Source organism: Onychomys torridus, chromosome 18, assembly GCF_903995425.1.
Source record: "Onychomys torridus chromosome 18, mOncTor1.1, whole genome shotgun sequence".
Lineage (NCBI taxonomy): Eukaryota > Metazoa > Chordata > Mammalia > Rodentia > Cricetidae > Onychomys > Onychomys torridus.
Genome location: NC_050460.1, coordinates 29207646 through 29227181, shown reverse-complemented (window position 1 = coordinate 29227181; position 19536 = coordinate 29207646). Strand labels below are relative to the sequence as shown.

The 19536-nt window shown below is 48.7% G+C and overlaps 1 protein-coding gene across 1 annotated transcript; it reads right to left on the bottom strand.

Moving 5' to 3' along the window:
• Positions 1–413: 413 nt before the first annotated feature.
• Positions 414–18518, bottom strand: Ptpn18 (protein tyrosine phosphatase non-receptor type 18). Its single transcript, XM_036167037.1, has 15 exons — positions 18354–18518; positions 15235–15343; positions 14897–14973; positions 14715–14810; positions 14579–14617; positions 5396–5464; positions 4005–4067; positions 3589–3731; positions 2648–2714; positions 2483–2560; positions 2299–2388; positions 2019–2107; positions 1222–1433; positions 805–879; positions 414–603 (listed from the first exon to the last, which is right to left on the bottom strand). Exons 1-15 carry the CDS (start codon positions 18444–18446, stop codon positions 536–538), a joined length of 1368 nt encoding a protein of 455 aa, XP_036022930.1. The 5' UTR covers positions 18447–18518; the 3' UTR covers positions 414–535.
• Between the last annotated feature and the right edge of the window lie 1018 nt (positions 18519–19536).

Sequence of the window (19536 nt, the reverse complement as noted above, 5' to 3'; positions counted from 1 at the left end):
TGATCCATTTCTCTCTGACTGAGGTCCATCTGTTTTGCCATAGACAACCAACCCCTTTGAAGGTGTGGGTATTTAGGGATCTATCTCTCTCTCTCTCTCTCATCTGCCTGCCTGTCTGGGGTCAGTCCACTTGGCTATAGCTAGGCTTGACTTGGATCTGTCTGAACAGCAAGAGGCCTAGCTACCCATCCTCAGGGTCCATCTACCTCATCCCCTGTGGTCACCTGAGTGTCTGGGCAAAGGAGGCCCCAGTACTGAGGATACACCTCTCATTCTGTGGGGGTGCTGCAACACCCACTTCCGGTGTTCTTAAATTTTCTCAGGTAGACCCACCACCAGTGATCTCTCATTACCCCTCCAAGTCTCGGGGTTTGATTGCTATAATCACTGGGGCAAAGCCCTTATTTTTTTCCGCCCTGAGAAACTTTTATTTTGATGCAGACCCACAAGTCCCATTCCCAACACAGTGCACAGCAGCATGGCAGCTGCAGAAGTCCAGCCACCACTGGGAGACTGGCCGAAACTGGTACAGCACTCACACCCGTGTCCACTCCGCTGGAGGATCCCGTGGCCCTTTGGGTTTTCCAATGCGCAAGTTGAAGCCTGAGAGAAGAAGGGCGCCATGCAGAAGCTGAGGCGTCAAAAGGTAAGCTCTCCCAGACCACCAGCACCAGCACCAGCCCCTCCCCGCGGGCGTGGCCCCAGGTCCTGGTATTGAAGGAAAGCCTGAGTCCCGCGCTCCAGTCCAAACTCCCAAACTCCCGGGGCTCTCCAAAACTGCACCCTAGGCTCTAACTGACTTACCTAGACCACCAGTCTGCGCTCCATCTGTTACTTCTTCATAGGCATCAGGCCCGGGAGGGTTTTGATCCGCAGGAACTGCGGGCGGGAGAACCCCTACGGGTCAGCTCGGGCAGCCTTCTCGAGTCCCAGGGACTCCACCTAGAGCGCAGCTACAGACTTCCCTTCCCGAGGTAGCCGGTTGGAGGCGGAGCCATGGGCGTGGCCAAGTCCGGAGGTCTGGCTTTGGGGCCCGGCTTAGACAACCCAATCTCTCAACCGAGATCTGACCTGGGGTTCATTTTGGGGCTTGAACCCCGACCGTCAGGATCCCGGGGGCGTGGCTAGACTGGATCGGGAGCTGACCTCGGCGTGGCCGCTTAGACCCTCCCACCCCACCCGGAGCCTTAGCAGGTGCGCGCTGGGCGGGCCCAGACTCACCGTGGCTCGGGGGCGACGTGCCCCTGGCGTCCTCGGTGTGTGTCGTCGGCCGCTGGGAACGCGGGGCCACGTGGCTGTAGAGCGTGGTGTCCGCGCTGCTGGGCACTCGTGTCGCGGGCCCTGTGCCCGCGGGGGCGCCACGCTTCTGCACCACAGCGTACGTGTACGAGTCCGCCATGGGAAGGGTCGGGGGCCCGGGCACCGAGATGCTCCTGCAGCGAGCAGCAAGCAGAGGAAGTGAAAGCGCCGAGTACAGGGAGAGCAAGGGAGGGAGCAAGCTCACCCCAGGGTGCGGGCTTCCTTCCTGCCAGCTTGCCCCAGTCCCCAGCGCAGGAAAGGAGGGAAGGGGCGGGCCACCCGAGGGCTGAACCCGGGGTTCCGCGTCCCTAGTATCCCTACAGCAGGGGGCACAGGAACAGATTGGCAAGAGGAACTAATGAAGACCCATGTAAAGCCAGACGTGGCCGTGTGTGTCTGTAACCCCAGAACTCCCTGAGATGGGAGAAAGGGACAAGTGAATCCCCCAAAAGTCTGATGTACACAGCGAGGCTAGACTGTCTCAAAACATGTGTAAGGTGAGGACCCCATACCCAAGGTTTTCCTCTGACCTCCCAGTATTGTATGTACACACACACACACACACACACACACACACACACACACGAGGGGGAGGGAGAGAGAGAGAGTCTAAAAACTTATTTGCCTAGTTAATTACCGCCTGGAAGAACAAGAGGAAGGCTAACCCAGAATGTTAGCCGTCCAGAGGAAGGGTGAACTGTGAGTGGGTCAGCCAGTACCTGAGAACCCCACCTGGTGGGCGGGATGAGGCGGGCAAGGCTGGGGAGGTCCTGAGGGACAAGGCATCCTTGCAGATTGGGGCACAGTTCTGCGGGGAAAGCAGGCGGGGAGGGTGGTGAGGCCATGCCCCTTATGCTGGTCCCTGTGGGTGCTGAGGTAAGGGGACAGCCTGAGGACGGGGTCCCAAGGAGGCAAAGGCGCCTTTCACAGTTGATGAAACCCGGGAGGAGTATGGGAGTATGGCTGACAAAAAAAAGCGTGGAACTGGGGGTTCTGTACCTCCTTGAGATTCTGATGGTGGGGGCTGGTGTTCTGGAGAGTACGGGAGAAGAGCTGGGCCACTGTGTGGTACAGGAACTTGTACTGCTCCTGTGGGGGTGAGTGGTCACTGAGAAGGTTAAATGGTGGAATACCAGCGTCTCCCCGGGTCCCCGGGAAATGGGAAGGCAGGCCCAGAACACACCTCCGTCTGCACTGCCGCGGGCCGCTGTTTCCGCATCTCAAGGACCACATTGAAGAGGCTGAAATTGGGTGGGATTGTCTGGGATAGAGAGGGGGGGGGAGTGTGAACAGGCCCTGGTAGGCAGGCGTGGGACACACTCTGCACACGGAGAAGATAGCGCCCTACCTGGGTCAGCAGCAACTGCCTCACGTAATCGACAACACACAGGACACCGGTTCGTCCGCAGCCAGCACTGACAAGCAAGAATCAGAGCAGACTCCATCTTGGCGTGCTCACAATGACCTCTTCCCCGTTATTCTGTTCTTGCCCTCCTCCCCTTCCCAAAGGTCTTGCTGTGTTGCCCAGGCTGACCTGGACCTCTTGATCCTCTGACCTCAGCTTCCTAAGCGCTGAGGTCAGACCTGCCTAACTGTACAGATGCCACAACCCCTCTACTACGTGGAGAATGTGGGGTTGAGCTAGTATCTCTTAAATTGCAGGATCCCTAGATTATAATTTCAAATAAAGCCTTTTTGGTTTTATTTGTACACTAGCAATGCACCCCCGTGTGTGTGTGTGTGTGTGTGTGTGTGAGTGTGTGTGTGAGAGAGAGAGAGAGAGAGAGAGAGAGAGAGAGAGAGATCAACATTACATTTGAGACAGGGTCTCTTACTAAACTGGGTACTCACAGATTGGCTTGACTAGCTGGTTAGCAAGCCCCGTGGGTCCACTTGTCTAACCCTCACCCAGCCCTGGGGTTACAGGGGCAAGCCACCCATCCTAGCTTTTCCTGGTTGCTAGAGATCTGAACGCAAGTCCATGGATAGCAAGAACCTTACCCACTGAGCTATTTCTTCTAAAACCTTTTCATTCACTTATGTAGCTAGAGTTTTCTCAGTCATCCGCAGCCCACTTAGACTTGCGAAGTATCGGCTGTATGCTTACTCCCTAGTCGGCAGTCTGTGCTCAACAACTGCTAATGATTCCAGCTCACTGTGTCGTGAACATCGGCTGGAGGTTCCTCAAGGGAGGCAACTGAAAAGGGAGGCTGGTTCCAAGCCATAACCTCTCTCCCTGGCTTTTCTGTCTCACCCTCACCAGATCCCCATAAAGCCCATTCCCTAAACCTGCAGTGGACACAGAGGGGTCCAGGGCCAGCTCCTCGGAGGCGATGGGCCTCCTCCACCATGGTGAGAATGTGATCGGGATTGTTAGGAACACCGTGGTCTGGCCAGGACATGTACTGTAGCTGGTGAACAGAGCGGGATTCCTGAGACAGGGAAACAGAGAATAGAAAAGCATACATTTATTGAGCAACGACGATAGTTCTAAGCATATCCCACTTAAATCCACCAGATAAGCCTCAGTGAAAGAGCATGCACAAGGCTGTGGGCTCCATCCCCAGCACCACAAAGAAACACAAGCCCACTGCATCATAACTAAGGGTGATGAAAACTGATCACTGTCATGAGTGTCCCACTTTACAGAGGTGAAAACAGCTCCCCCCACGCAAGAGTCCCTTCACCTTTTGGCTTCTCAGTACCTTCTGGAATGTAACCTGGAGGGTCCTGAGAACAACGTCTGCATTCACTGGTGTCTCCTTTGTCTGAGCATGTTGAGAAGAAGAAAGAGAAAACAAAAGAGAAACAGAGATCTTCAGTGACACATTTCATATTTCTAGAAAGCAAAGGTTTGGGTTTTGTTTTTGTTTTTGAGACAGGTCTTGCTGTAGAGCCCAGGCTGGCCTCAAACATGAGATCCTCCTGCCTCGGCTTCCCATGTGCTGGGAGGACAGGTGTGTACTCCATGCATGATGGAAGCAAAGCATTCTCAATTAAAAATCAAATATTAAAAGAACATTTTTTAAGATTCTTGGGATCACAGACTTACTTCCCATGTGGCTGAGCGACAGTCGAGCTTGCCAAGCATGCCTCACAGTTCAGACTCTGTTGGACTAGCTTACATAGTGTGTCCTTATTACAATTCCCAATCCTCAACATAGTTATATTTTCTTGCTTTCTTGTACATTCTCATTACATAGTATTTTACTTCAGAAGAATACCTTCAAATGGTTCCACAGTCAGCTGAACAGTGGTGATGCACTCCTTTAATCCCAACACTTGGGAGGAAGAGGCAGGTGGATTTCTGTGAATCTGAGGCCAGCCTGGTTTACAGAACTAATTTCAGGATGGCCAAGACTACATAGAGAAACCCTGTCTCAAAAAAAAAAATTGTTTTCACAGCCAATGTTTCCTTTAGGTAAGGATCATGTTATTGTACATATAGCCATATTTTTTAATTCAAATTAATTTCTATACTGATAATATTTGTAGATTCTCCTTTGGTCCAAACTTCTCCCAAAGCTTTCAAGGAAACTTTTGTCAGAACAGGGAAAGAGGACTATACAAACCAAATTAACCCCTTACAGTGAACACAGAGCTCTGTTGTTCTCAAATACAATGCACCTGTTAATGGCTAACTACCCGTGGATATTTCCTCCAGTGCTCTGGACATGGTAAAGAAATATGAATTGCAGAAACCTGGACAGGTACAATTTGGTTACAGAGGTAACAGTAATCACAGTCAAAAGGCTGTGGGCCTGGGAAGAACACTTACTCAACATGTGTGAAGCCCTTGATTCTCTTTCCAGCAAAACACACACACACACACACACACACACACACACACACACACACACGATAATAATAATTTAAAAAGTGAAAATACATTTTAAAAACTTTAAATTGTGTTCTGATGCTTTGCATGACAACCCCAGAGAATTCTGATTTTGCCACGGTGTGAGGGAGCTGTGAGAAAGTGGCTCACCCTTCCAGGTCCAGCCCAAGGCTCCTCATTCGACACATCTTCCTTGGGGTCTTCCACACCACCCAGGCCTGCAGAACCCACCTTGTTCCCATCCCTGCCCCAGCTTACCAGGGTGATGCAGAAGGGCCCGGTCTGCAGTGGCTCGTGATCCTGGGCCCAGTAACGTTCACACTTCTTCTGCAGAGTGAGGGAGGAAAGGCAAGAGTGAGTGGGGGAAGTCACTTCCGGAGTGACAAGACACCCAAGTTCTGCACGTGGAAGGGCCAGCAGCTGTGGCTGGAACGGAGGCCAGCTGCTGAGAATGACATTAAACACATGCATACTCCACAGAGGCAAGCTTATCTATCTATCTATTTATTTATTTATTTATTTATTCATTCATTCATTCATTCATTCATTCATTCATTCATTCATTCATTTCTTTTGAGACAGGGTTTCTCTGTGTAGCACTGGCTGTCCTAGAACTCTCTTTGTAGATCAGGCTGGCCTCGAACTCATAGAGATCCAACTGCCTCTGAGGGACAAGCTTTTGATTCTGCCAGGGGAAGGCAGTTCAGGATATCCTCCTACTGCCCGGAGTTAGAACTAAGTGCATGACCCACCACATCGAATCACAGACACATGCATTGCAGGGTGTGGTCACTAAGTGGACCACCTGCCTTGACTTGTCACTGAGCTGTAGGAACTAAGGAGCCCCATGATTCCAAGACTCTAAAGAAGCACAGGTTGTGACCCAGAGAGGACAACACACAACTTCCAGGGAAGAGAGAGCTGTGCAAACAGAAACTAGGAAAACAGAAAGGGCCAGACGATAAAATATCCAAAGGAGACTTGGCCATCTTCCTAGAAAAGTAAACCACTTGACACACTATAACAAAAGTCAACACAATCTAGCCCTGAACTATGGACACTTAAACCATCCAGCACCCAATAAAAATATCCCTGACATACAAAGGTGTAGTAACACGTGACTTGTTACCAGGGGAATAAATAATCAGGGAGTAGAAAAAGATCCAGAAGCAACAGACAAAAGAGGCAAAGACCTCAAAAGAGCAATATAAATAGTCAAAATGGAAACACCAATGTAACAAAGGATGAAGTGTAAGATGCCAAGCCAGCCCTAAACAGAATTCTAAAACACTTGAAATTCACTAATAGCAGGCTAAAACCCCAGAGAAAGAAAAGCCATGAGCATGAAGATACTGCAACAGAAACAAAGCAAAGAGAGAAGACAGGAAAACAAGAGAATCGGTCCTTTGTGGGGCACACCATGTGGTACCTGGAGCCCAGAAGAGGAGAGATGGAGAGAACAGAAAAACGCTTTTAATTAAAATTTATTTTAATTTATTATCTTATGTGTATGGGTGTTTTACCTACATGTATGTCTGGACACTAGGTGCATGCCTGGTGCCTGAGGCCAGAAGAGGGCATTTGGCTCTCTTGGAACTGGAGTTACAAATTGTTGTGAGCCCACATGTCAGTTCTGGGGATTGAACTTGGGTCCTCTGGAAGGACAGCCAGTGCTCTTAACCACTGAGCCATCTCTCTGGTCCCAGAGAGAATGGAAATCATACTTGAAGAAATAAAAGCTGCAAGTTCCCCAAAGCTGATGAAACTAGAGATTAATAAAGTCAGTAATCTGCGTTGAGGGGGAAATACATAAAGAAGACAATGTTGAAGCACCTCGACCCACCTGATCAAAACAAGAAAAACAATAGAGTGAAGAGAAAAATCTTAAAGGCAAAACACAATTTCTTTCAGAAACTCTATAAGCCAGAAGGCAGTCATGTGATATTCTGAGAACACTGGAATTAAAAAAGAAAGCTTGGGCTAGACAACTGGAGTTATTTCCCCAGGTCCCACACAGCCAAAGCAGAGAAGTGACTCTTGGGCAGTTATTCTCTGACTCGTTAATCCCCCCAAATAAATTAATAAAATAGCAACCTTGTCACACAAAAACTAGACAAATTCATTGCAAACAAATCTGTAAGAAGCGTTTCATACGAATAGAACAGGACACCAGATGAAGCTTGAATCTACAGAAAACAGCAAGGAACAAAGACAAAAGCAGATGTGTGGTTGCACTAAAACAGTTCTCACATTTGCCTCCTGTAAAAAAGTAATCTAGCCGGGCGGTGGTGGCACACGCCTGTAATCCCAGCACTCAGGAGACAGAGGCAGGTGGATCTCTGTGAGTTTGAGGTCAGCCTGGGCTACAGAGCTAGTCCAGGACAGGCTCCAAAGCTACAGAGAAACCCTGTCTCGAAAAACAAACAAACGAAAGTAATCTAGCCAGGTGGTGGTGGCGCAGGCCTTTAATCCCAGCACTCGGGAGGCAGAGGCAGGCAGATTTCTGTGAGTTTGAGGTCAGCCTGGTATACAAAGTGAATTCCAGGACATGTAGGGCTACACAGAGAAAACTTGTCTCAAAAAACCCAAACTGCCAGGCACTGGTGGTACACGCCACTCAGGAGGCAGAGCCAGGAGGATCTCTGTGAGTTCGAGGCCAGCCTGGGCTACCAAATGAGTTCCAGGAAAAGTGCAAAGCTACAGAGAAACTCTGTCTCAAAAAACCAAAAAAAAAAAAAAAAAAAGTCAATTAAGGTCCTACCCAAACCAGAGATCACAAGAAAAACAAAGTACCCACCAATGTCTCATGAACTTAGAGCTCAAATTCTCAAGAAAATACTAGCCAAGTATTATATGCCAAGACCAAGCAGGATTAACCCTAGAAATGCAAGGCATTTTTACAATGAAAATCCATCAGTGTCAGAGCTGGGGAGAAGGCTTGGGGGAGAATTCAGCACTTGCTGTGCAAGTGTGGATACCTGAGTTTGGATCCCAGGAGCCCATGAAATGCTGCACACAGCTGAGTGTGTTTATGATTCTAGCACTCTTTCAGGACAGGAGGCAATGTCTCTGAAAGCCTGCAGGTTAGTAGCAACACAAGAGACCCTGTTTCCAACAAGTTGGGGGGCAAGGTACAACACCAGAGGTTGTCTTGTGACCTTCACACTCATGCTATGGTGTGCATGCACATGTACACACACACACACACACACACACACACACAAACACAAACACATACAAGAGAGAGAGAGAGAGAGAGAGAGAGAGAGAGAGAGAGAGAGAGAATTAAAAACAACCCATTGGTGTCAGGTATCATATTAATAGATAATATCATATTAATAGATAATAACAAAGCAAAAACACAGGGTCATGCAAATAGATGGAGAGGGAAAAAACTTGACAAATCAACATAGCTTCGCCATAAAAACATGAAGAGAATTAGTAGAAAGGAATTCCTCAACAATGCCCAGAGCATCTATGAACTCCACAGAAATGCCAGGCGGTGAAAGTTGGGAGCCCGGGATGAGACGGAAGCCTGCCAGTTCCAACCTCACCCCGGCGTGCAGCGAAACAACTGGAAAAGAGAGAATCTGAGTGTGGAGAGGGAGGAAAGGCAATGAGGAAGTGACAGAGGGGGCAGGAAGGGCGAGGGGGATGTCAGCACACAGCCTGGGAAGGAAGAAACAAAGCTTTGATTTATATATGACATGACTTGTTCCTATGGAGAAACTCCTAAAGAATGAGTACCACACACACCAGGCGAATAAGCTCAGCTAGGTTGCTGGAAATGATCAATGTAAGAGTATCAGTTTTGTATCATTACTCAGTATAAGTTGTTTGGTCCCATTTTAAAACCAGGCTATTGTCTTTATTACTAAGTTCTGGATACAAGTGCTTATCAGCATATGATTGACAAAGGGTCTCTCCCGTCCAGTGGATTGTCATTTCCTTTCTCAACATAAATTAAAACAATCCTATAACATCAAGTATAAAATACATGACATAAATTTTCAAAACTGTAGTTTTTTGTTTTGTTTATGTTTTGGGGTCTTTTTTGTTTTGTTTTTGAGGTAGGGTCTCAACTATGTAGTCCAGGATGACCTGGAACTCACTGTGTAGACCAGGCTGGCCTAGGACTCACAGAGATTCACCTGCCTCTGCCTCCCAAGGGATTAAAGGCGTGCACCACCATGCCTGGCAAGGATCATCTTTTTCACGATCCCCTACAAGGCATTTGCTGAAAGAAAAGTTCTATGTTCACGGAGCAGACGACAACATTGTTAAGATGGCAGGACAGTCCAAACACACAGCCAGGGTGCAGTCGCTGTGAAAATCCCAGCAGGTTAAAGTATTTTATTATTACGTGCATGTCTGATGGGGCAGGGGCATGAGTGCCAAGGCACACATGTGGAGGTGAGAGGACACCTTTGTGGAGTCAGTTCTCTCCCTCCACCTTCACACGGTTTCTGGGGATCAAACTCAGGTTGTCAGGCTCTGTGAGAAGTGTTTTCACCACTGAACTGTCTCTCTAGCCCCTGGCAGATTTTTGATGTTGCTGAAAAGGTAATCTCAAGATGAATATAGAAGTGTAGGTGGGGGGCTACGGAAGAGCAGTTCTGGTGTTGAGAGTTTACTGGGACAGACGGGACTCAGCACACCATCGTCCTCAGGGGCACGACTTGGTCCAGTGAAAAGACACAGAATAAATTCAGCACAGGGAACAGGGAAGTGGCTCAAAGCTGCTTGCCCAGGGCAGTTCCCAGGATGAACTTCATTACCCCAGCAATGAGTTGTGGCAGAAATGTTGACATGTCAACACAGTGAAGCTTGACAGGGAGTCGGTTCCCTGGGAATTTTACTGGGTACTTGTCAATAGCATACATTTGGCATACATAAGGCATCGTGACCGATCTTTACATAAAAGCCTCAGAATTCATCTAGGAGCCAGGTTCATAGGAAGGCCTTTCTAAACATGAGCACTATGCTGGCCTTGTTCACTGTTTTGCACAAGGTCCATAACCAAAGCCATCTTCTAGAATTGACAATTCAGTGACAGGGAGATAGTTCAGACAGGAAAGTGCCAACAGGATCCCTGGGCTCACTGGCCAACCAGTCTAGCTGAAGCAGGGAGCTCCAGATTCAGTGAGAGATCCTGTCTCAAAATAAGGCAGAGAACAATAGAGGAATATACCTGAGGTCATCTCTGGCCTCCACACACATGCCCACACATATGCACATGTACCCTCCCATCCCCAGGCATGCACATATACCACACAGCACACCCATACAAACACACAGAGATAGGACAAATCAGAGGACCCACTTCCTTCCTGGAAGCTTACGGGGCTATGGATGTAGTCCAGGAGTAAAGGACTTACCTAGCAAGAAAAGTCTCTGGGTTTGATGCCCAGCACTGAAAAAAAATCTCAAATTTTGCTGCAACGGTATAGTAATCACAACCTTGTTTTGAGAACACAAAGATAGACCAGCAGATCAATGGAAGAATTTGAGAACTTAGAGGTAAGCCCTTACAAACACTTTTTTTCAATAAAGATGCCGTGGAATTAATGGAGAAGGCATGGTCTTCACCAATGACACGGGAATAACTGAATACATACGAAAGAACTTTGGGTTCCTTTCTCATTCTGTATACAGAAAAATTAATGCAAAAGAATAAGAAATCTAAATGTCAGATAGAAAGCTATGAAACACTCAGAAAACACAGAAGTAGATCTGTATGCCTTTGACAGTGACTTCCTAGATGTAAAAGCAAAAACACTAGCAGAATTACAAATGAGAACCCAAACATGCAAAGCAGGTCTATGCCTCAAGGGTCACCACTGAGAAAGGAAATGACAATCCACAGGACAGGAGAGACATTTTATCAAGCATATGCAGAAAAGCACTTGTATCCAGAATTCCTTCAACTCAGTTATAAAGACAATAGCCCAGTTTTAAAATGGGACCTGGATAGATGTCTGTTCAGAGAAGACACACAAATGGAGAAAATAAACATGAAAAACAAAACCCAAATGAGTTGGTTTTCTCTTTTAAAGATTTATTTATGCCAGGTGGTGGTGGCACATGCCTTCAATTCCAGCACTAAGGAAGCAGGGGCAGGTGGATTTCTGAGTTCAAGGCCAGCCTGGTCTATAGAGTGAGTTCCAGGACAGTTAGGGCAACACTGAGAAACCTGTCTAAAAAAAAAATCATTTTTATTATTTTCAATTGGGGAGGTCATGTGCATGTAAATGGGGGTACCTTCAGAGGCAGGATTGTCGAGTGTCCTGGAGCTGGAGTTATAAGTAGCTGTGAGCCATTTGGTGTTGGTCCTAAGAGTCAAATTCAGGTCCTCTGCAAGAGCAGAATGTACTCATAATGTATGGAGCCATCTCTCTCTCCCCGGGAGTGGTTTTCTTAATAAGTGGGAAGTATAACATAACAACCATCGAGCTGGGGAGAAGGCTCGTGTGTAAGAGCAGGTGCTGAACAAGAATGAGGATCTGGATTCAAACCCACAGCACCCGCATGGAAAGACAGGGCTGCGCCTGTAACCGCAGCACTGTAGGGGCGGAGGCAGGAGGATCACTGGGGCTTTGCTAGCAGCCTACCTCCAGGCTAAGTGGAAGACCCTATCTCTAGGGAAAAGGGCAGAAAGTTGATAAAGCAGGATACCTGACATCCTCCTCTGACCTCTGTATGTGTGTGCGAGAGCACACCACACCACACACACATGCACAGCCAAGTACACGCACATGCATGCACACAAAATAGCAAGTATTGGTAAACACATGGAGAAACTGAAACCCCTAGCTGGTGGAATCATTAAAGGTATAGCCACTGTAGAAACAAACAAACAAACAAACAAACAAACAGCAATTCTACTGCAGACTTTTATATTCAAAGAATTGAAAAAAATAGAGACTCTAGGGAGGTAGCTCAGCAATTGCAGGTGCTTGCTGAACAGCCATCAGCACTGGAGTTCAGATCCCTGCACCCATATAACAGGCCAGGCGCCCCCTGTATCCCTGCCGCCCCAGCTCAGAGGTGGGCAGGGACAGGAAGGTCTCTGGGGCTTGCTGGTTTCCAGGCTAGCTGAGAAAATCCAAGCACTGAGTTCAGGGAGAGATTCTGCCTCCAAAGGAGTAAGAGAGCCAGGCAGAGTGTTGCAAGCCTTTAAACCTAGCAATGTAGCAGGAGCAAGGGGAGGGAACAGGTGGATCTCTGTGAGTTCAAGACCAGCCTTGTCTACACGTTGAGTTCCAGGCCAGCCAGGGTGACAGAGTGAGATGTGAGATGTATGCACACAGGTGCACACATCCATAACTGCAGGTGTGTGTACACTGACACAGACATAAGTACACACACTCACACACACACATACACACACACACACACACACACACAAAGTAAAATAAAAACCTAAATCAAACAGATAACTGTTTACCAGCGTGTGCAAGCAGCATTATCCATAGTAATCTAAAAGGTAGAAGCAGTCCAAATGTCTATCAACACATGAATGAGTGAAGGAAATATGACAAAAAGCAATGGCACAGTCAGTCTGAAAAAGAATGAAATTCTGGTACATGTGACACCATGGACACACCTTGAAAACACCAAGTGAAATAAACCAGAAACAGAAGACACTTATTTTATAATCCTGTTTACATGATGTAAGTAAAACAGGCAATTCATGGAGACAGAAGACAAGTGGCCAGGACCAAGGGAAAGGGGGGACTTATGCCTTTTACTGTGTGTGCGCACATGCACACTAAATGTGTTTGGGTGCCCAACGAGGCCAGAAAAGGGCATCATATCGCTCTGGGGCTAGAGGTACAGGCAGTTGTAAGCTGAGTTCAGGTCCTCTCTAAGAGCAACAAGCGTTCTTAACCTCCAAACATCTGTTCAGTCCTTTAAACGGCAAATGTTATATTTACATATATTTTTATGTGTTTTAAAAGACCCAATTAGAGACTCCTTCACTGTTGGGAGACAGTGGTTACACAAAGAGAGAAGCAGGGAACAGGCAAGATGGCTCACCAGGCATAGGCACTTGTTGCCAGACTGATGACCTGGGTTCAATCCCAGGAACCCAGATGGTGGAAAGAGAACCAGTCCCCAGAGCTGTCTCTCACCTCCACCCCCATTGCTCAGTAGGCACATGCACATGCCCCCACACACAAGTGCAATGTCTTACAAAAGAGATCGACAAATATTGGTGAGGATGTAACAATCTGGAGTGGTCCCGCATATGGGTAGAAATGTAACCTGATGCAGCCACTATGGAGAACAGTTTGTCACTTCCTTAAAACAGAGCTAAAAATAGAGTTCCTCCGTGACCCAGCAGTTCCACCCGATATATACTCGAGAAACGAAAGTTCATGTCCACTCAAAGGCTTGTATAGGAGTGTTCATTGCAGTGTGATTCACTGAAACCGAAATATGGAAACATCCCAGCATCTCCAAACTGCTTAGAGGAATGAAATGTAGAAACACCCAATGGGGCACTCCAGCAACAAAAAGGAGTGAACTATGAACATGTTACCGCATGCAAGAACCAAAAGCACAGAGAGAAGAAGCCAGTCACAAAAGACACATCTGCACAATTCCATTTTACGTGAAACATGCAGAGTAGGCAAATCTGCAGTCATCAAAAGTGGACCAGGGCTTGTCTGTGACGCTAAACATGAGGTGTGACTGCTAATGGGGTGCTGAGAATGTCGGTGGTCCCTAAGTTGCCCAGGCTGGCCTCAAAGTTTCTCATCCTCTCACTTTGGCCTCCCAAGTCCCAGAAGCCCAGGAGGGACCTGCTACGCCTGGCTGAACAGGTGAACCGTCTTCCAGGAAAAAGACATTCAAAGGCAGAAACAATGCCGAGTATAATCACACTATTGTGGTGTGTAGTGCACATTTAGACTTACCCAGTGTGCTGAGGTGGGTAAGAACTGTTGAGGTAGACGAGAAATGGAAAAACACAGGAAGGAGTTACAGGTGGGCATGCTGGGGAGTAGGATGCCTTGTGAAGGTCCAGGTAACAGAATGAGCAATTGGAAAGTCTAAGGCAGAGGATGGCCATGGCACAGGCCCTGGAGCAGAGCCCTCTCTGGCTCATCGGAGGAATGGCCAAGACCAGCATAGGTAGAAGGGAGCGTGAAAAACAGGGAGGGGTACGGAAAGACCAGAGTGGAAACTGCCCAGTACAAGTCCTTGGCCATGTCGTGGGCTGGTGGAAAGCCCAGGCTGCCAGCACTGAGGGGACAACCCCAGGATCAAGAAGAAAAATATCGAGGCAAAACTAGGGAGTGGTGGCTTTCGAAGAGCCACAGTGGAGTCAGCCAAGGACTGGGCTCAGGGCCCTAGGGACAAGAAGGAGACGCTAAGACTCCTCTCCCTCTCCCTACACAAGTCTTCCTTGCATTCTGTGAGGCTGAGGACACATACCTGTCCGTTCTCTGTCTCTTGACAGGCCATCAGGATCACCTAGAGGAGGGGGCAAGGAAGAGGGAGGCCATCGGTAAGGAGAAACAGGAGAAAGAGGGAGACTCAGAACCACGCCCCTCTGTCCCTCAAAGCTGACCTTAACCCCAAACTCCCAAACCAGGCGCCAGAAGTCCAACAGAGTGTGAGGCAGGGGTCCTTGTGTCGCGATGTAGGCCTGGCTTCCATCTGTGCCCTGGGAAAGGCCCGTTCATTAACAAGATTCTGAAGCCCACCCTCCCCACCCCCGAGAGGCACCTCTCCCCTGGTCACTAGCCTGACCCGGATGAAGTTGGCATTGATGTAATCTCCGTGTCCCTCCTCCCGGAGCAGGGAAAGGATCACGCGCGTCTCATCATCTGCCAGTGGGTGAGACATGGAGAGAGGTGTATACCAAGTATCTGACAGCTTCCCGGGGGGGAAAGCAAGCAGGGTAACACAACACCAGTGTGTTCTGCCCCTTGTGGCTGCGGGGAGTAATGCAGCTGCCTCAACTATGGGAAGGAGAATGCTTTGGGGGAGCTCCTGGGGCCGGCAGTGGGCAGCCGCTGCCACCCGGGCACTGCCACCTAGCGTTTGTGCAAGTGGCACTGACTCCCTACAGATACCCACTGACTTACATGGCACCACGTCTTTGTAGCGGTTCTTCCTCGTGTTCCCGAGCCGACTTCCGACCTTAGTGGAGCACACACCTCCAGTCTTCCAGGCCACTGAGCGGGCCTTAATATCCTGGCAGGAGGCACAGCGAGCCAAAGGCAGAGAGAAGAGGCAAGAGAGAAGAAGAAAGACGCCAGGTCAGTGTTGGGACGCTGAAACATCCCAAGAGTTCACCAGACCGGGAAAGACTAGTGCAGACCCATCAGCATAAGGATCTGTGTAATAACATCCAGCAACAGTAAGTGAAAAACACGCTCAGTGCTAGGTGACTCAGTCCTCCTAAGTGGAAACTACCACTGTCCCCACTGTGCAGACGAAAGCTGATGTAGGAAGTGGTGGAGCAACTTGCCAAAGGTCCCACAAGGAGATTGACCACTCAGACCTGCACACTCAACCCATATTATACTGGACTATAATAATAAAATATGCATTCTCTGGACCCAAAAGATTGCTGGGTGGGTAAAAGCACTTGATCTTTGAGCCTGAAGATTTGCACTCCATCCCCAGATCCCACACCATAATAAGGATCGGGAAGCAACACCAGAACGTTGTTCTCTGACCTCTACATAGGTGCTGTGGCATGCACAGGACCCCCACCCCCAAACAAATGAAACTGAGGCTAGGGAGATGGCTCAGTGGGTAGCGGCACTTGCCACCAAGCCTGATGAGCTGAGTTCGATCACCAGGATTCATAAGGTAGAGGGAGAGAATCAACTCTCAAAGTTGTGCACACACACAATTTTTTTTTAAAGTTCAAAATCATCCTTGGCTACATCTTAAATTCAAGACCTGCCTGAGCTACATGAGATACCATCTCAAAAAAAAAAAAAAATTAAATTAAAATGGGCGTTGGAAAGCTGGCTAAGTGGTTGAGTGCTTTCTGCTCTTGCCGAGGACACAAGTTTGGTTCCTAGCACCAGCACCGGCCAGCTCACAACAGCCTGCAATTCCAGCTTCAGGGGATCCAACACCCTCTTCTGGTCTCCAAGAATCCCTGTGAGTGGGCACACACACACACACACACACACACACACACACACACACCAAACAAAATTTTTAAATAAATGCTTTGTACAAGATACAACATGACAATACACCATATATATGAGTTATAACATACCACACATAAGAAGATGCTATAGGTACTTTATAACTGGTACATTATTATAATTAGTGAAGAATATTACTCTCATTATCAGGTGTTCATAATTGCAGTGATAATAAAAGCCTATCAAGGTGTCATTGTGTTCGGGCCACCAGTCCAAAGTGCTTGACTTATGTTGATCAGGTTATTCCAGCCCCCAGAGACACCTTCCTATAGTGGTGTCACTGTTGGAATTTCAGTCACAGAGGTAGGAAAATCAAAGCCCTGGAGGGAGGGAGGGAGGGAGGGAGGGAAGGGGGGAGGGAGGGAGGGAGGGAAGGGGGAGGGAGGGAGGGAGGGAGGGAAGGAGGGAGGGAGGGAGGGAGGGAGGGCAAGATTCTGCGTGGAGCTCTCTGAACTGCTCTCTTCATCAGCCTGAAAGATACACCACATGCATATTTATGCACATTTTCTTGTTTATAAACTATATATTTTAGGCCAGATGGTGGTGGTACACACTTTTAGTCCCAGCACTCGGGAGGCAGAGCCAGGTGGATCTCTGTGAGTTCGAGGCCAGCCTGGGCTACCAAGTGAGTTCCAGAAAAGGCGCAAAGCTACACAGAGAAACCCTGTCTGGAGGGGGGGGGGGACAAGCAAAAAAAAAAAAAACACAATATGTATATAATACTTATATATTTTATGTTATAGTATTTTGCGTGTATAAATTTAGATTCACATTTAATTTACACATTTGTTCTGTATATTTACTTACGAACTTAATAAATTTGGTTCTTATTAATGTTTGTTGTACGTATTGTGGTATTGTCGAGGTTTTTGTTTGTTTATTTGGTTCTTTTTTTGTCTTTTTTGAGACAGGGTCTTTCAACATAGCCCTGGCTGTCCTGGAGCTCTCTGTGTAGACCAGCCTGTCCACAAACTTAGAGAGAGCTGCCTGCCCCTGCCTCCTGAGTACCGGGATTAAAGGCGTGGGCCACCACAGTGTTGTATTGTTATCGGGTTACATAATGGTCTTTGTGTAAACTACCTTTTCCTTTCTTGGAGACAATCTCACTCTGTATTTCAGAGTGGCCTCAAATTATGGAACTCAGGCTGGCCTTGAGCTCACGGTGATCCTCCTGTTTTAGGCTGCCAACTGCTGGAATTACAGGCATGTGCCACCATGCCAGGCTGTAAGTGGTCATTTAATGCCTGTTTTTATATATTTATAATCCGTATTTCTAAGTTTGATACAGCATGTTTACATATTTGGATCATGTCACTATGTTTAAAATACTTCATTGCCTGTTACATGCCATGCTGAGTGCTATTCCCCTCTCACAGGTATGACTGGTACTGCCTGATGTAACATCTAGAAGTTTTGTAAGCCATATTAAAGGCACCTATCCAGTACGTACCCAACATGTGCTAAGAAGTGTTTCTACCAAAACCACCTAATTTCTCCGACCGACTTGAGTTTTAACATTCGCATTTTCAAAACAGTTGAAATTGTGGTCAGACCTCCCAGAGCCACAGTTCTGAAAGGCCCTGGGCATAGGCTCAAAAGTGGAAACTCCGGAGCTCAAAGGCTAAGCTACAAAGCTTCCCTGTTCCTCTTTCTGCTGCCCCAAGCCACTTCCTCCCAGGGATTACAAGGTGACCTAGGAGTGGCCCGGGTCGGGGACTGGAGTCCAGCGCAGGTGTGCCGCCTCCTTCCCCAGCGGCAGCCACCGCCCTGCTAGAGAGAAGGGTCGCTCCGGGAGAGCGTGTCCCGCCCCTCCCTGACAGCGGTGTACTTCACCCTCTGGGCACCTGCGGGCAGAGTGAGAAAAGCTGAGAGAAAGTGGGAGAGCACCGCAGAAGTGCTGGGAGAGAAAACCAGAGAGGCAGGAGGCGCCCTGGGAACGGAGAGAAACAGGCAGAGCTTTCTTTCGCTTTGCACAGGTGGACAGCGGTGGGCTCAGCCTGACTGAGAAGCTCGATCGCTGGAGTGTCACTCACGCTGAACTCGCGGGCAAGGATTGCTCCCTCCCGGCGGTCCCGGGCCTCCAGCTGCTCCAGGAAGCTCCGCACCAGATCCAAGTGGCGACTCATGCTGCGACCCGCCTGCGAGGTCTCTGCACGCCGCGCTCCGGCCCCCGAGAGTTTAGACAACTCCGGGGCGGGGCCTCCGTCCAAGCAGCCAATGAAGGCCGGTAATGGCTGGCAGGCCACGCCCCTCGGCCAATTGCTTTAGGATCTCACTCTGCTCCGCCCCGCCCACAGGCGCGGGCTGCAGCCGCTATAACACGTCCTGTGGCTGTGGGACTCGCAATTCCTCGATGTAGGAGGCTGTCTTGTAGACGTCCTGTAGACATCCTGTGGCTGTGGGACGCGCAATTCCCTGTCGTAGGCTGTTCTGTAGACGTCCTGCTGCTGTGAAGCCCGCATTTCCCCGCGGGCGCCTCGGGTGCTTCGACTGCAGTGCAGCAGCGGTTGAGTCCTCACGGAACGCTCGGACCCGCTCGAACCAGTCTCTTTCCCGGTGGACGGCTGCGCTCTCAACGTCGCAGGCCAGGTTCCTGAGGTTGCACTGGAGTCGAAATGAGGAGCGAGGCCACCCAGCCTGCAGCATGCGGACGTCCACAGCTGCGCCACCGCTGAATATGGGGCAAGTCGGGGAAGGCAGGCTTCGGAGAGAAATACTGTCCTGCCACTGTGCTTTGGGAAAAGGGCTATTCCTGAGGGTCCTTCTCTTTCTGGAATCCGCTGGAAAAGCGGGGACACCAGGATCTTAGTCCTAACATGAGGCTTTTAACCCATACCCCTCTGGAAGGAAGAGAATTAAGGTACTGGAAATGAATTCACGGGAAAACGGGTCTCAACACTTGAAGACAACATCCTCTCACTCCATCCCCGTACTCAGGAGTTTGAGGAACAACCGCCACCAAAGCTCCTAGGGTCCTGGAGACTAAAGACTGGAAAAGGGGCCGCACTAACGATGTAGCTGAATTGGTAGAGTGCCTACCAATGATGGAAGCACGGGGTTTCATTTCCAGCACCCCGTAAGTCCCAAAATTCAAAAAGTGGAGGCAAGAGACTCAGAAATTCAAGGTCACTCTCGCTTACATTGTGAGTTCACAGATAGCTTGTGATACATGAAAGCCCATATCAAAGTTTAAAAAAAAAAAAAAGGAATGTGTTT